General features: G+C 38.9%; 1 protein-coding gene across 4 annotated transcripts in view; it reads left to right on the top strand.

The window, feature by feature from the left end:
* met (MET proto-oncogene, receptor tyrosine kinase) overlaps positions 1–16,609 on the top strand; it is a 40,647-nt gene extending 24,038 nt beyond the window's left edge. For 3 of the 4 annotated variants that reach the window (XM_043228271.1, XM_043228270.1, XM_043228272.1), the window contains exons 11-21: positions 2,931–3,149; positions 4,982–5,131; positions 6,167–6,323; positions 7,040–7,180; positions 7,601–7,837; positions 9,934–10,014; positions 11,523–11,704; positions 12,215–12,324; positions 12,520–12,685; positions 13,798–13,934; positions 14,996–16,609. In XM_043228271.1, coding sequence (XP_043084206.1) covers positions 2,931–3,149; positions 4,982–5,131; positions 6,167–6,323; positions 7,040–7,180; positions 7,601–7,837; positions 9,934–10,014; positions 11,523–11,704; positions 12,215–12,324; positions 12,520–12,685; positions 13,798–13,934; positions 14,996–15,206 — 1,791 coding nt within the window. In that variant the 3' untranslated portion in view covers positions 15,207–16,609. The remainder of the gene's footprint in view (positions 1–2,930; positions 3,150–4,981; positions 5,132–6,166; positions 6,324–7,039; positions 7,181–7,600; positions 7,838–9,933; positions 10,015–11,522; positions 11,705–12,214; positions 12,325–12,519; positions 12,686–13,797; positions 13,935–14,995) is intronic. The other variant, XM_043228274.1, reaches the window with a different exon arrangement.
* The last annotated feature ends 1,052 nt before the right edge of the window (positions 16,610–17,661 follow it).

A 17,661-nucleotide genomic window follows, 5' to 3' on the forward strand; every position in this document is an offset into this window, starting at 1 on the left:
CAGGTTTCTTGCGGGCTGCATTCAGCGTCTAGCTGCTGACAGGCCTGAAATGAAAGAAAAGTGGACACTGATCTCGATTTCCCGAGGACACTGTGAATCCTTCCATCAGTTGCATTTCAGTTCCTCTTGCAATCAAACTCTGCGGTCCAAATGAAGGAGCACTAAGAACCAAGGCAAATTGTGGTGGCTCAGGAAAAATGAATGAAATCTCAAGAGCGTTCTTGAATATCTACTTCTGAGATCTCTGCTAAATCTGGGGATCAGCCGATCTCGCCTTTCCCACCAACATGAAAAGCATTTTTACAGGCTGTAGCTTGTCGCTGGCGATTGGCACTGTCCAGGAGCGAACCTGAGAGGGGTTTTATTTGTTTAGGGGTATGGCATCTTCTTGGCAAAGATTTCTAGATGTTTCTAACCAAGGGTCATGTTCAAGTTTTACTTTGTCCTAGACTTGCCTATGGTGAGGGGTGTTAATGGGACTCTAACATGCTCCAGACACCACAGTGGGGTTTCTAGCAAGAACAACACCTGTTTTTGGGATTCAAAGGGGGTCGTTTTCATGCCAGATCCCTCTCAATGCAAACCAAAGTCTGGTTTTCTCATCTTTGTATGTTCTTACTGACACCTTACTCCATTTTGCCTCACAATATCCATAAACTTTCTGCTCCTTCCTTATCTTTACCTCCTTTAAAACTTCACATCGAAACAATGACGGTGGTTATATCAGAGCTAAAACACCTATATGAAATTTCTCATCGAAATCCTGCAATAAAACATCATGTTAACTCCCAGTGAGAATATCTATTCCCCAAACACCAATTTGAAGTGTTTTTGGTGTCTCCCATCATCCTTTGGCTGCTTTCTTTAGCAGCTGTTATTCAACCCCCCTTTAAGCCCTTTGAGATACTTGATCCATTCTAAACAATTAAACGTTGTATTTGTTGAGGGGCACACCAAGCCAAACTGCTTTACAACTATTTGAGTAGTCTCAGCGGATGAATCCTCAGATCTCTAAATATGCAAAGAGTTGCTAGTCAAATATACAAGATGTGTGTTAATTTGCATGGACTCTTTCATAGTTCGCTGTCCTCAGTGATGATGCTTAGGAGCTGTATTTTTGTTTCCCATCTGGAATATTGCACAACACAGAACGTAAGTGAAGGGAAGATGTTGACAGGGAAGATATTGCTTACAGCGAACAGTGAGTAATAGCAATCAGTTTTTATTTAAAAAGTTATTTATCTTCATGCATTCTTTCTCAATTTCTTTCAGAATCTGATCTTTATTCAAGCTCCCAGGTCACGGCCTTTATGGCCTTTTTGGTCAATTTATGAGATAAAAAATATTTACTGTGACCTAAACTGTACTCAGGATTTAACTCACTTATGTGAAGTCAGAATGACTTTAAGTTGTTTTTAGACTCTAGAGCATTGTTAACCTGCCAAGTGTGCAGAGGGAGACCCAGGTTTGCTGGATAGAAGTCTTGGAGCGGAGCGACTCAGATGCCTTATGTTCATAAATAATGGCATCGAACAATTTGAATGTGTCTCTTGCTCTAGGGTTATGCTTTATGAAGTAGAACGTTCACTTGAGGACAGCTAATTAAACAGCGGTGACATGCAAATGACAGGCATGCTGTAAAATGGGCAGTTGTGGTGGTGTTTTAATGTGGAATGAAAGTGGTGTGTGGCAAGACCTGGCAGGGCTGGAGCCACAGCTGGCATGTGAAGTCTTCGGGTTGTAACTCATGCATAATTGCACTTAGTCAGGTCTTCAATCTCACAAAGGCTCCTTGTCCACTGGCCTTAAAGTTTGTGATGTATGCTATGCAAAATGATGGGTCTCACATCTGGTTTGAAAAGGTTTTATACACATGTAAAGGTTTGGTGTCTATATGATGGATTTTTTTTCAGAAATGAATACATTTATTCAGCAAGTACACATTAAAGTGATCACAAGTGACAGTAAAGATTTCTGTTTCAAATAAATACTATTCCTTTAAACTTTCCGGAAGAGCCCTGAACAAAAGCGTATTGTTTAAAAAAAATAGTAAGCTAAAAAAATGATTTCAACATCCATAATAAGAAATGCAAATCAACATATTAAAATTATTTCGGAACAGTCATGAAAGGATCTTTCAAGACTGGATTAATGATTCTGAAGATTTAACATTGCCCATACAAAAATAAATAGAATTTTCAAAAATATATTAAAATAGAAAAGTGCTATTTTAAATTGTAAAACATATTTCACAGCATTAGTGTTTTAATAGTTATTTTTTATTGCTTCACATTTCAAATGGAAACCTTAAGTTTTTTTTTTTCATATAATTTTATTTTCATCAATTGTAAAAATTTATGGAATCATTAGAAAGACTCTGAACTTCAATATATTGAGTAGTGCTGTCAAACAATTAATCGTGACAATTAATGGTGATCAATCTCGTACAAAATAAAAGTGTGTTCTGTTTATATTTATTATGTATATATAAATACACCCACATACAGTATATATTTTTACATATTTTACACATTTACATGTCTTTATGTATCCGTAAATGTAATTATAAATATATATAGTTAATATAAGCATAACATGTTTTTCTGAAATGTATACATGCATGTGTGTGTATTTATACTTTATATACACAGCACACATACAAAAATTATGTAAACAAAAAAATTATTTTGGATGCTATTAATTGTTTGACATCACTAATATTGTAATTACTCATGAACTCTGAAAAAAAGGCTCTATTTAAACACCAAAGCCTTGAGTAAATCTTACACATGAAGATGCTGTGCTCCTAAACAAACCAAAGATAAAGTGATTTGGCCACACAAAAGAATCTAACATGCCTCAGCACTGACTTGGCACAATCATAATGACAGAGATGGCTAATATTTGTGTTTGTCTTTTTCTGTGCCTAGACCTGCAGTCACGATGAAGATAAGCGAAATATCCTTTGTATCACACCCTCCCTGAAAGGCCTCAGTGTTCAGCCTCCCGTTGCCACAAAAATGACCTTCGTGTTAGATGGTTTCTCCACCGATCAGTATGACCTACTATATGTTGAAGACCCAAAGTTCGAGGAGTTTCAGAAGCCTACAGTTACACCGAGAGGCAACAAGAGCATTCTGGAGATTAAGGTGAGACACGCATATGCAGAGTGATTCATATTGCTTATTGAGTTGAAAGGAAACAAAACAGGAAGTTAAGTTTGTTTCCCATCGTGCACCTCCATCTTTCACATTGTTCTTGTCCCCTGAAGGTTACAGCCTCTGACACATTGACTGTGAGATCCTTTGCTCTGGTGAGAGTAGGCTGGTGAAAAAAACCCCAGCATTTTTAACAATGATATATAAGAGTAGACTTTTTTTCCTGAAAGCGCCACTCAATAGTCAAACGCAGCTGTTGTGAAGGGGAGGGGTGAAAGGGGTCGCGTGAGATTCCGCTTTTTCTTCCCATGCGAGACCTCAGCATCAAATCCCTCTGTACCCCTCTCGAGACTCAGATACGCACACACAGACACACTAAAAACTGTGTACCACTTTGTCTCATTTAAAGCCACTATATATTCAATAATGGGCACAACAGCAGGCTCAGTTTAGCTTAATTGTCATTAAACTGCCCTATCACTCAGATCATGCACTTTCATTCCCATGCAGTCTGTTTGTTTAGATTTTGCAGCTTGATACTTAAGGCCTTCTTTAGGGAAATAAAATTGCACTTGGCAGCACTGCTGATGCTCAAGGGGTTTATCAAAATGTCAGAGATTGTGAGTGTTACTGGTGCCAGTGGAGAGTTTGCCTGGAAGTTTAAAGTATGTTTTTTAAGTATTATTGTAATTATACAAAATCAAAGTAAAGTTAAAATAAAAAACAGATCACACAGTGTATGTATGAAAAGTTTGTTTGCAAAAACTGATAGCTGTTTTTTTTATTGGGCATTCCAAGTAATATCAATCAAACTGCAGTTGGGTTATATTGATTAAGGTATAATAACGTAAACAAATACAGGCAATTTACAAATATCATTTACATTTCATTTAAGGTATGTTCATTTAAGGTATATTAAAAGTTTTACATATTAAGTCCACATTTTATGTTTTAAGAGTTAAAAAAAAAACACTCTTTGTAATCTCATCAGGCAACAATGTAGATGCCTGACAAAGGTTGTTGTTGTGATCATAGATTGTAGGGATCTGATTACACGCAATACATGGAGCTTTTCCTTCACCACTGTAACGTGCTGCTTTTGCAAAGTTCTGTGAAAAAGTTTCAGCTATTATTTTCCTTTTTTTTATGCCCTGAAGAAGATATCACAGGTTCATCAAGTTTGTCGAAATACCCAGCTAGTGTGTGTTTTCAAAGTGAAAGTTTATCAGGTTTTGCAAATAAACTCTATTTACAATAAATCATAGTTTTTGCAAAAATTTGAACTTTCACATTTCAGGTTTAGTTTTGACCTGACTTTTGGACCCCGTTCAAGCCCCATGTAGATCGCCCACTAATTACATTCACTTTTTTTTTGGAGATTATCATTGCTCTTTCAACATGTGCCTGAATGTGTCATGCCCACTTTATATATCACAATTCTGGCGCTTGCTGATTATCTAAAACAAACCCCACATTTTTAAGTAGTGATCATTGGCTTTTTGTGAATGGCTGTGATCTCCTCAGGGAGCTGGGTCTTAAGTGTAAGTGTATGTGCGTCTGTTCTCATTGGATCTCAGGCTGGCCGGTGCTGTATGGTAACAGGTGCAGGAGTGGAGTGTGTCCAATCTGTAAAGCCCAGGCTGTCATGTGAGGAATGCGATCGCTGTCTTTATTGCCTTCTGCTCTGCTCTGTACACCAGAGCTGGCTGGGTTTAGAGGGGTAGACGCGCCACGATCTATACGCCCCATATACACACTCAGTCATGGGGCAATTTAAAGACAGCAATTTAAACCTTTCTGTTTCTCACATTTCCCCCCTGCAGGTCCCCCCTGTGAATCAAGAGGCGGTGAAAAACGGCGAAGTGCTGAGAGTTTCGAACCGGACCTGTGAGAGTGTCACTTTGGTGGGCAACACGCTCGAATGCACCGTACCCATGGAGCTCCAGTCCGCCGCCAAAGAGCTGGAGGTGGAGGTATAACACTCTTTAATTCTCTCCTCCACTTTAGACCACTCCAGTCCAGACCGGTCTGCATAAGAGCCACTCATCAGCCAGCCAGCTCTGTCCTACTTGTTCCAGTAGACTCTCAAAGTAACAAACCTGAGCTATTTCTGATCTTAGCAGAGGTCTCTGGGTTGCCAAGTCACGATAGTTTCCAGATTAGCTCCTGAACACATATTCCTCTTGGAAATGAGGATTACTTTCATTTCCTCAAAGGTGTTCATATTGTAATTTTTATATATCAGGCTCCACCTGATAAGATGCCGTCCTTGTATTTCCTTTCTGGTCACCATTAGCTCAACAAGAGCATTAAAAAAACGTTTCTGTCCCCCATTCTGGCCCCAGACAGTCTGATATGATTGGGGCAGAGATCAAGGAAATGTTGGCCTCAGCATAAAGTGCTTATCTGTCGGGGAGAGACGGACAGGGTGCGTGTGACACGATGCTCTAATCTGACCCCATCACAATACGGTGCGGTAAAACTCATCTCAGCCCAAACTCAATAATACTGCGCCACGTAAGAGAGGCTCTATCTCTGATCCAATTTCCCCTCCTGCCTGCAGTGGATGTGTGTGTTTCATTTTGCCATGCTGCTTTATGACCAGTGAAGCCCTCTCTCTGAGCGTAAACGCTCCCTGAGGATGTTTCTAGATGGATTGTTGTGATGTTGGAGGTTCAAATGTAAACACTTTGCCGCGTATGAAATCTGATGCAAATGTGCCGCAGATGTGATGGCATGGAGATTCCCTGCTTGTAGTTTTGCACGTATGCTTGCATATTTGTGCCAGTTATGCCAACAGAAAATGTACTGGAAGAGAAAAATAACGTTTATTTTGTATAATGTGTGTATTATTTAAAATATTTGCCAAAATAATTATGTAAAAAAAACGATATATAAAGTTATCTTTATGAAAAGGCATGAAATATTTCCAAAATAATTGTAAAAAAACAGGTGCTGAAATCTATGTCGCTTATCTTTACTGGAAGTTATTTGTGTATCTATTCTAGTGGAAGCAGGCCACATCATCTGTGATCCTAGGTCGTGTGGTTTTGGCTCAAGACCAGGACTACAGGATACTGATCACAGGGGGAGTGTGTGTGTCCATCCTTCTACTGCTCCTGATCGCAGTCTTTGTTTGGATCAAAAGGAAAAAGCATATTGATGGTATGTGACTTTGCGTTTTCTTGTGCAGCCTTTAATGTATGTATGCTTTATAGAAGCTATTAGCAGTCTTTGATGTCTCCGGCAGTTTTTCCAGTCAAATTTGTGACACTTTGTACACAGATGTTCCACATCATTTGTATAACTGAAGAGCTTTTACATAAAAATAATAAAATCCAAACTGGAAGACTTTATAAGTCAAATCAGGTTTGGATGTGTCTTGGATAAGTTTGGATAAGTCTTAATTTCCGGAAAGAAATCCTAAACATAAAATAAAAGTATATAAATTGACTTGAAGCAGTATATATATAAAATGTATTTATTTGTTTTGCAAGGTTTGGTAATTAATATAACCAAAATATATATATATTCTCAAAAAAAAATTAGCAATTTTATACTTATCTTGCTGGACTAATCTAAGGATGTTTATGTATTTTTAAGAATGAAGTAGCCAACAACTGGACAACAAAAATACAGATTAAGACAATTATTTAATTTAAAGTTTTTGCAGTAGTAGCATAGCTTGCTATATGTTCAGAGATTCCTGCATTGAACTTGCTGTTGGTTATTTAAATGAGCGTGAGATAAAGAAGAGAGCTGTTTCTGGGATGTTTGTGGGAGTTGACACTGCTGAAGTCTGTGGTGGAGCGATCTGTCCCTTTTTTTTCTCTCACCTGTCCTTGGTCTCTCTCTCACCCTCTGTCTCTCTCTGGTTGTAGATTTAGCTAAGGCTATGGTTTGGTATGACGGCCGGGCTCACATTCCGCACTTGGACATGTTGGCAAACGCGAGGAGTGTCAGTCCGACTAATGAAATGGTCTCTCACGAGTCGGTGGACTATAGAACCACTTTGCTTGAGGGTATGTTCTCACGCTTCGCTGCCTCTCGCTCAAAACACACCGCTGGTGGAGGTTTGCCTTCTCTGCTGATCTCAGACCAGCTTTACTGTTTTTCTCTGGATTGCTAAGATTGGTCTTAGATCACAGCTGACAGGCAACTTTTTTCCAGTTCTCCAAACACATACGGTTTCTGACCTTACCATCCGCTCTTTCTCTGTGAAGACATTGCATGCTCTCTTGCTTTGCCTCTGCCTCCTTTTTTTGTCTGAAAAGATGAAAAAAATCCCCTCTCATCTGTATAGAAGGGTTTAGAATTTCCTCAGCTCTTTGTAGTTGGTGTAATGACTCTGCCTCCCAGACTTTCCCTGCTTTGTTCAGGTGACCCCAGGCCTCAAAGAACAAGTCATTGACTTTTGACCTCTCGACCCCATTGCCTTGCAGACCAAAACTTGCCCCTGTCTCAGGCCGAGTCCTGCCGGCCTCATCTCTACGCTCATGCCCATGTGGATTTGTCCCCTATGCTCGGGCCGATAGAAGGGGACCTGGCGTCTCCACTTTTGCCATCTAATGCACCCATAGATCTGGGCAGCCTCCATCCAGAGCTGCTGAAGGAAGTGCAGCACGTGGTCATCGCCCGGGAAGATCTGCTCCTTCATGTGAATGAGATCATCGGGAGAGGTGAGGAGACACAGAAATCTGGTCATTGTTATGACATGCACTGCAAAGTTTTGAGTTTGGTAAGACTTCATGGTTTTGCTCAACAAGGCTGCATGTATTTGATCAAAAAATATAATAAAAAACAGAATATTGTCAAATATTATTAAATGAAAAAAAAGTCTGTATTGAAATATTTCAAAAATAAAATTTTACGAAAACATTATTACTTTTATTACTATATCCTAGCAATCACCAGTATTAGCATACTTTATTTGGAATAATTAACAATAAAAAAATCATACATAAAATGACTTTTAACACATTATTAACACGTTTTTAAAATGTTTTTAAGATTATCAGTATGATACAAAAAAGAAGAATGAAAATTAATTCTATAACAAGGCCTTCTTAAAACCAAGAAGAGATTTGCTTGGAATAGTATTAAAAAAACACCATCAAAAAAATATAACGTATGACATTTATGTTATAAAATATTGTAGAGAGGTCAGATGTCACTGTGTCATCGGTAAGCCTCTGTTAAAAAAATATCCAATTTAAAATTGATTTGTCCTTTATCTTGGACACTCTTATTTGTCATTGACCCAAAAATCTAGTCTCTTTGTACTGTTACGGTAACTTGCAAAGATATTTGGCAACAGAGGTTTGCCAAAAAACTGCATTACAAGAAATCCAATATCTCAAATGAGGGATTTAGCAGAGGGAATCAGTTTCAGACGTGGTTAAAGTTAACAGGTTAAATGGTGACAATCAGCCCGGCAGGTTGGACATTTGAACGTTAAATTGCCCGTCTTCTCATTGTACTACAGAAGTGGGGGTGTGAAGGCATGTATCAGATTCAGTCTCCAGCCCTCCCCAAACCCCTGCACAAAACTCCTAAAACCCACCACCCCTGTGGGAAAACCAAATCCTGTGTGTGTGTGTACTCCTGTGTTTGTGCATGTGACACAATGCGATTTATAGAGCGAGAGGAAGAGGCTGTGCGTGTATGTGAGTATGTTGGGGTGCTCGGGGTGGCATGTGTGGTGATTTGTTCCCGTGTTAAATTCCAGGCTCATTGTCGGGACGTCTCAGGGCTCCGTGCCGGTAATCTGACTCTGCTGCCATCTGGGTAGACGTGATAGCAGAGCTGGAGAGAGATTACAGCACTCCACGCTCTATTATTTCAACACAACAACCCGACTCTCTCTTGCCCTCTACTCTCCATGCCCTCATTAGAAAGAATACCCTGCCCAGACACTTGTAATTGGTTAATCTTTCAGTTACACACCACGCTACACTCCAGACGCCTCGTTTGAGTTCATATTTCACAATATTCTCACAATAATTTTTTTATGTGTCTGTTTTGCACTGTCCCACTACTATTATAGCTTGTACTTAGGGTCAGATTTCAATTAAGCACTAATTTTTAAACTTTGCCGTGCAACTTGATGAATTACACTGTAGCTCAAATCTTGGAGATTTTAAAGAAGATCAGATTTAAAATTTTTAATCTAAAGCAGTTTCCATAGTATCAAAAGAAGTGTTTTTAAAAAAAGATCTTATGCTCACCAAGGCTGCATTTATTTGCTAAAATTTAAACTGAATAAACGAATACAATATTGTGAATAAAATATTACATTTGACACTTCAGAAATCATTCAGATTCAAGAATCATCAGTATTTTTCAGGGTTTTTTGATGAACGAAAAGAGAAATAAAACAGCATTTTTAAATCTAATGTATTAAACATGTCTTTACTGTTCACATGTTACTAAATCACATTAACATATAAACAGCAATGCAAGAGTCTGGTTTGCGACATATCCAAAACAGCCAATGTGCGGTGAAAAATGAACTTAAATCAACCTCATACATACGTCACTTCCTGTAATTAAGAAAGTAGAGTACTGTGTGAGACAAGGAGACTCAGAGGGAGAAAGTTTGTGAGCAACTTATCAATTGTAGTCCCAGCACAATATATTCACACTCCATTGTTTTTGCTTTTGGACTTGATGTGATACGCACCTGCTATGCCCACACTCCGCCCTGGCATAAAGCGCTTTGATAGATTGATGTGCTAATAATCTCTGCATCTTTTCCTGTCTTTGTGTGCACCAGGGCACTTTGGCTGTGTGTTCCATGGAACCCTGCTCGAACCAGATGGCCAGAAGCAGCACTGCGCCGTCAAGTCCTTAAACCGTGAGTTTGACAACATGAGTGTTTGAGGTGGTACAGTTGCAAGCACAGAGAGCTGAAGCTCTAAAATCTGACTGGATGAACCACATTCAATCATATTCGTGAGGGTTTTGACTACTCTGTGGTGATTAACACCACGTACCAACATGGTAAAACTGCTGTAACATGATATTGATTGGCCCTAACTACCTAAAATCACTGAAACTATTAAATCCTACAGAAAAGATGTTAGGATCCCCTCTAGTCTACATAATTATTCCACCCATAAATTAGGAATCCATTCTGAACACAGTTTGACATCTCTTTACTAAAATATGACATATGACTGTTGAGGCTGTTTTAATAGGGCCTTGTGATGAAGATGATGATGATGAATGCAGCCATATCGCAGCCATATCACATTAGAGATGCCTCTAATCACGTCATGTCACTGAGAGCTTTTAGATTTATGACCCCAGCTTTGTTTTCCTGTCTCACTTTTCAACAGGAACTGTTGTTTAACTAGACTTTCAATATATTTGGCAAAAGGGTTGTTTTTGTTTTGCATTTCAGCTGTTATTAATATTTTTAATTCGTTTTAATTAGTGTTTTCCGTTTTCATTTGAATTTTACTAAAAGTTGCATGTTTGTAAAATTTGTATTTTATTTATGTAGTTTTTGCCTTTTGAAAAATGTCTGATTTAGTTAATTATTTTACTACATCAAGTAAAAATAAATAAAATTAGCTGAAATGTGTGTGTGTGTATATATATATATATATATATATATATATATATATATATATATATATATATATATATATATATATATATATATATGTGTATATGTATACAAAACATTTATTTCATTTTGTTTCTGTGGTTTTGGTAAACTATAATAACCCTGGTGTATTCATATATTAATCACAGCAAAGAATCATAGAAAAGGTTATGAATAAATAATGAAGAATTGATTGACTTCTGTAGAACTGCTCCCAGATCAGTTTTGGTCTTTTGAGGATTGTAAGTTACTCTGACAGCAGTCAGTGTGGCGTAGGATGGTTCATCGCTCAGGATCAGTCTACTGTAAGACATGTACACACAGGCCTTTTCTTTTTTGCATGCCCATAAGCCCCTCTTTCTCTTACTGAAAGGTTAAACATCTGTTTAATCTCTTCAAAATGTGAAAGCTCCACCAACAAGATTAAGGGAGTCGCAGCTAAAATGGCAGGACCAACAGAATCTCAGAGCTCAGCTAGTAACGGTGCGGTCATGTCACAGCGGATTAAGTCTCCGCTCCGAAACCTACCGACTGAAATATCAGGCTGTGTGCGATAAAACACTTGATAGTGTTGGGGATAATTTATAAGTCGTGGTGAATGGTTCTCTGACAATTTGGCAGGTTTATTGCGAAATGTATAGCAGGATAGATTTTAAAAGAGTCATTTTGCATGTGTAAATCTAAGTTGGGGGTGATACCAAAAACCATTGTGTTGACCTTTGAACTTCAGTTATTATGCTTTTATGTGGCAGGAATCACCGATATAGAGGAGGTGTCCCAGTTCCTGAAGGAGGGCATCATCATGAAAGACTTCAGCCATCCCAATGTGCTCTCTCTGCTGGGAATCTGTCTGCCCAGCGAAGGCTCGCCTCTCGTCGTGTTGCCATATATGAAGCATGGAGATCTGCGAAATTTCATCAGAGACGAAGCTCACGTAGGTGGTGGCAGAATCATAGGGCCACATTTTGTAACAGTTTGTACCGCTGCAAACCATCTTTGTGGTTGTGCAGTAAAAATGATCTTATTGAATATGCTTTTGTAGAAGTTTCCCTTTCATACACAATCTTTACGGGAGGGGAGTATTAAAATTAATCACACAATGCGCTTTTGCTATGTTGGCACCTGTCAAATTACTGATATTTTGCTCACCTCTACCTGATGAGCATCGGCCAGCGTGCTTGGTATATTGGGTTGGTCAATATGTGAGATGTTGAATCTGCATTTTTTAATTTGCATATTGTCAGTAAATCCCCTGCAGAGATTTCTACTCCCATCTGCGTTGTTTGAATTGTGCTCTGGTGCAATTTTTTTTGTAAATCTTAAGTGACTGTAGCTATTAAAAACATAATAAAGATGATACAAATTCAACTGAACAGGTTGCAGTGCCTTGTGTTGTTTTTATCGTTATTGTTTTTAAATGGAGTACTTGTTTTCTTTCCCACAGAACCCCACAGTGAAGGACCTGATGGGTTTCGGGCTGCAGGTGGCTAAAGGAATGGAATATCTCGCCAGCAAGAAGTTTGTACACAGAGACCTTGCGGCCAGAAACTGCATGTGAGTTTTTCAACAAATTATCAATAGCATCGTACAGTATGTTCAGGGCACTAACGTTTTTGTTTAGGAACACTCGTGCTTTAAATTAAATGTTTTTAAGGGCATGTGACATGTTTATATTCTTAAATGAATGACTTAGATCAAATATTTGTATTTTTTTTTACATAACATAAATGTTTGGAATATCTCTTTCAGGTTGGATGAGAGCTACACAGTAAAGGTGGCTGATTTCGGTCTAGCCAGAGACGTGTATGATAAAGAATACTACAGTGTGCACAACAAGCACGGAGTCAAGCTGCCTGTCAAATGGATGGCATTAGAAAGTCTGCAGACACACAAGTTTACCACTAAATCTGATGTGGTCAGTATCTCAATGACTGTCTCAGTTCGTAATGACATCCTTAAAGGGATATTTCACCCAGAAATGAAACATCCGCCATTATTTACTCACTTCATGTCATTCCAAACCCGTAAGATATTTGTTCTTCTTTGGAACACGAATTAACATATTTTTTGATGAAATCTAAAAGCTTTCTGACCAGCTGCAACATAACTATAATGTTCAAGGCTCAGAAGGGTAGTAGGACATTGTTAAAATAGCTTATGAAGCTGCGAGCACAAAGACAACAAAAACAACAACTTTATTCAACAATTTCTTCTCTCCCATAGATTTATATTACTTTTGAACTACAGATGTCACATGGACTGTTTTAATAATGTCCTCACTACCTTTCTGGGTCTTGTATCAGTTGCATTCTGTCTATGCAGGGTCAGAAAGCTTGTGGATTTCATCAAAAAATGTTCATTTGTGTTTAGAAGATGAGCAAAGAAAAACAATACAAATGTTATGCTGTTTCAAAAAGAAGTTGTTTAAATGACCAATTTAAATATTTATGGGCTTTATAAGCAGTTCAGATGAGTAAACCTACAGTTTTTTGTATCAAAAGTATGCTTGATTGTTCAAATCAAACTTGAATATCAATTTTGGACACCAAATGCATCCATGGTCCCTCAAAATGCTGACTATGTAGGTAACTCACAGCAGTGCAATGAAGTTTTACTTTGATATTTTAGTCTAGTTCTTCTGATGGCAACAGCTTATGGTCTCTGGGTCACTTTGACAAGGTTTTTGCAGAAATGCTTCTCTATCGTACTGACTCATGCATGCACACACACGCCAGGGCTCAAGGTGTGTCGTGACTCACGTCCTGTTTTCTAACCTACCTGCATTTCAGATAAAATAGATGACTACACGTGGCCACTTCTGGGGAAAATAATTTCTCAACATTTGCCAAATACTGACCTGAATGTTCCCTAAAGTGGATTTATGAGTTTCAGCTTTCCTGTGCTTTGTTTCCCTTTTCGCTGGCCTCCAACAAATGACAGTGTTGGAGCCACCCAAAGTTCACTTGTTTTGATAGGTGCTCACTTGCCCTCCTCATAACCCACTGTTTGAATTTGATCTTCGCGCAGTGGTCGTTCGGTGTGTTGCTATGGGAACTCATGACCCGGGGCGCCCCGCCTTACTCCGACGTGAACTCCTTCGACATTACTATCTTCCTCCTGCAAGGACGAAGACTGCTACAGCCAGAGTTCTGCCCGGACGCACTGTAAGTGCACACACACACCCACATGACACACACTTGGTCCTTCATTATAACCAACGACCGGCACTCCAAAGGGGGAGTACGTCAACACGAGCGTAAAACAGAGAGCCATTGTTAACCTCCTGCAGATTCAGTCAAGCAGTAGTAGTTTATCAAAACTCTTAGCCAACTCAGCTCTGCATGATTACCTGAGCTCGACACACATCGACTCCCCACCCTGCCTGTATGATATGAGTCAACCTCCAAACATTCTTCACACGCTGCCGTCTAATATCCAGCCGCGGATCTGAATAGAGATATGTGGGTCATCACTCCCTTCCTTCATGGTCGGCACAAAGAGCCAGTCCTCCCAGGTCTTCGTGCCTCTGCTCAGCAGACTATTGCAGGACAAACAATGGAAAGTCGTTCTGAAATGTGATGAAAGTTTGCACCGAAGGATATAAATTTCAAGGCAAATGTGTCTTGAACTGCCAAAGCAAACAGCTGGGATGGAAAGTGGAGAAGTGGGATGAGTTACACTACACTTGTATGAAAAATGAATCTAAATTAACTGAAAAATAAAAAGAAATATTTAAATCTACACTAATAAATCAGAATATTAAAAGGATGTCTGAACGATCATTTGACTCTGAAGAATGAATGGCTGCTGAAAATTCAGCTTTGAATCAAAGAATTTAATTTCACGTTTTAAAATATATTAAAGAAGAAAACAGGTTGTTGCATTGCAATAATATTTCACAGTATTACCGTATTTTTGAGCAAAAAAGGCGCAGCAATTCAAAAATGCACCTTTTAAATTAAAAATAATATTCTGTTCGTATTAATGCAGTGTGGGGCTTATTTATATCTAGTGGGATTGTCAAAGTAGGCTGTATCATTATTAATGTTGTTTACTCATTTTATAAGTGTTCCTCTAATGTCAAAAAAGTATTTTGCTTCTACCTGTGCCATGGACATTAATTAATGACATATGAAACCTTTTTTGGCTTGGAAAAATGTGTGCAGATGAACAAACTTTTATTAAGAATTTCGATTTTCCTCACGCTTTTCTCTTTTCTTTGTAGATATAATGTCATGATCGAGTGCTGGCACCCCAAACCCGAGCGCCGTCCCACATTCTCAGAGCTCGTGTCCCGCATCTCCGCCATCTTCTCCAGCTTCAGCGGCGAGCACTACATCCTCCTCAACACCACTTACGTCAACATCGATAAGATGACGCCCTACCCCTCTCTCATCTCCTCTCAGAGTAACCTGGACCGTGACTGCTGCACCTGAAAGACAAAGACACCAGACAGAGGGAGGCAGAGACAGGAGATCAACAACAAAAAAAGCCATTGCCGTTCATGAAAGACACTGGACTGGCTGCCAGGGGCGGCTTTCATCATTAAAGGAGGAAGAAAGCGGCCCAAGGACACTGTGAAAGACTTAAAAGGCACGGACACTCCCTTAATCGCTGTAAATAGATTACGATGAGCCGTGACCTGTGGAGTTAAGGTTCTCCAGGCGAGCACGAGATGGTCCTGATCTCCTGGGACGGAGATTGTAACCCCACTGCCACTGGCATCTCATTAACATTTCATCTGTAGGGCTGCGTTTGAGACCATCTGATTCATTCATGCCATTGGCAGATGCTTTCAAACGACTTCAAGATGTCTCGACTTGTGTTCTCCGACGTAACCCGAGCATACGTCGACCGATTTATTTTCTGTGAAAAGTGTCATAAAACGTTGTGCATGCCTTCATACTATGAACTGAACGCTGCATAATGAAGTTTTCAGGAGAACGCTGGACTCACGTGATGTTCGTGATTTTTTTTTGAGGAACTTTGAGTGTGTCAATGTTCTTGTGAGGCCTGTGATTCTTTTTCGTCACTTACGTTCAGATGATTGTTTTCTGTCCTGGCTACTACGAGATTTCCTCTGTAGTTCTATATTTTTATATAATCAGCTTAAGTTTAGTGTCAAAGTCAACATACTACAAGGCTCACATGGAATCTGCGCAGCTTTTTCACATTTTCGCCACTGATTAAGAGCATAAGATACACATGCATATATCTATAGAGATATTATAAATACATGCTTTTTGTATATATTTTAATTGTTTAAAGTATATATTTACATAAATAGATAGACATGCATATATATCTAATTCTGCATATGCGCACACAAAAATACTATACATAGAGAGTAAAAATGTGTGAGACTTTGTGAACAGCAGGCGCAGATTCAGTGTGAGAGAGTATGTTTCTATGTAGTGAAGATGACTATGAATGTGACTTGCCATAACGGACTACTGTATGATGTACATAATTTGTCTCTATTCCTTATTGTCTGACTTGCTGTGTGATACATGTATATATAGCCTATGAACACAGTACAATATAGACAGTTTGGTATAACAGTTAAATGAGGTCAATCAACATTTCATTTTATCCCTATGTGAGTGAAGTTCTAGTGTTATTGTTACAAATTATCGGAAAAAAAAAAGCAGGCTGAATCTTGATTCGTTTTATGTCATGGTTTCGGTTTCACCATGAAAACCTTTCTTTTCTTTGGACCTGTCAAGACCGTCTTCTTAAGATTTCTATATGGAGATCCAACTCAGAAATGGTACAAATGACAATATTTCTGTCGTTCCAGTCATGATAATAAAGTTTTATTATGTGTGTCATATATAAATGTACTCTCTCTGCGCTGTATCTAGCAAATGTTGTCCTCTCTGAAGTCTCCCATTTCATCAGCTCCTTGTGAATTTTGACCGTGACCTTCTGATTACCCTTGATGCTCTTGACTCGACCCTCAACCACCGGCGTCTAGACAGGCTTTTTAATTTCCTCTTACGGTCTCGAAAAGAAGCGTAACACTACCTGTCTGAAAGAGAGCGATGCAGGTAAATGAATGAAATGTTATGATTTCCAGATACAGCATATCATACACATCCTCTCATAGATTTAACACTTTTTACTAGTCTGCAAAGTGTTGATGAGTATTGCAGCATGGCTATACCTCACTTAAGAACAATGTGTTTAACATGCATTAAGTTTAGAAGTAGACCTGCAATGCAAAAACCATGTGTAACCCTCACTGTAGCTTTATTAGATTCTAAACTTGGCTGTCCTAACTTGAGGACAAATACTAAATCCCTCCTCATAACTCAACACTCATTCATAATCTAATGTGGAGGGTATGACACACTGTTATTTGTTGTCAAAAGGCGCTATTGTAAACCTGTGACCTCGCTTTGTGCTGAATGACTAGCCTGCCACCTACTGGACGAGTGACAGCATTCGTGTGTAAACATAACAATAGCTGGCCAGCAAAGCAACTACTTTTTAACTGTAGGCCATTGTTGCAGGATTATGAATCACTTTCAATAAAAAAAAATACATTCCCCACGGCCTTCACTGAAGGAAATAAGACTAGTTACACAAGCAGTGAGGTAGTATCATGAATAATATTGCTCGCGGGTATTACAAAAACAGACGGAAAATCCGCCCCAGAATGACGTTCTGTCTGCTCAGCTCCAAAACGAGCAGCACTGAGAGTTTAAAATCATCCTGACATGACAGTTATGAGCCATTTACTACACAGTAGTACACTGTATCTCTAATGCTACCCCTCAATATTAATAAAACAGGTTGGGTCACGACTTATTTTGACATATTTTGTGCACCAAATGTCCACACAAAACGCGAAAACAGCTTCTGATTTTGTTTCGGTGACCAGACAGT

Source organism: Puntigrus tetrazona, chromosome 25 (genome assembly GCF_018831695.1).
Source record: "Puntigrus tetrazona isolate hp1 chromosome 25, ASM1883169v1, whole genome shotgun sequence".
NCBI lineage: Eukaryota > Metazoa > Chordata > Actinopteri > Cypriniformes > Cyprinidae > Puntigrus > Puntigrus tetrazona.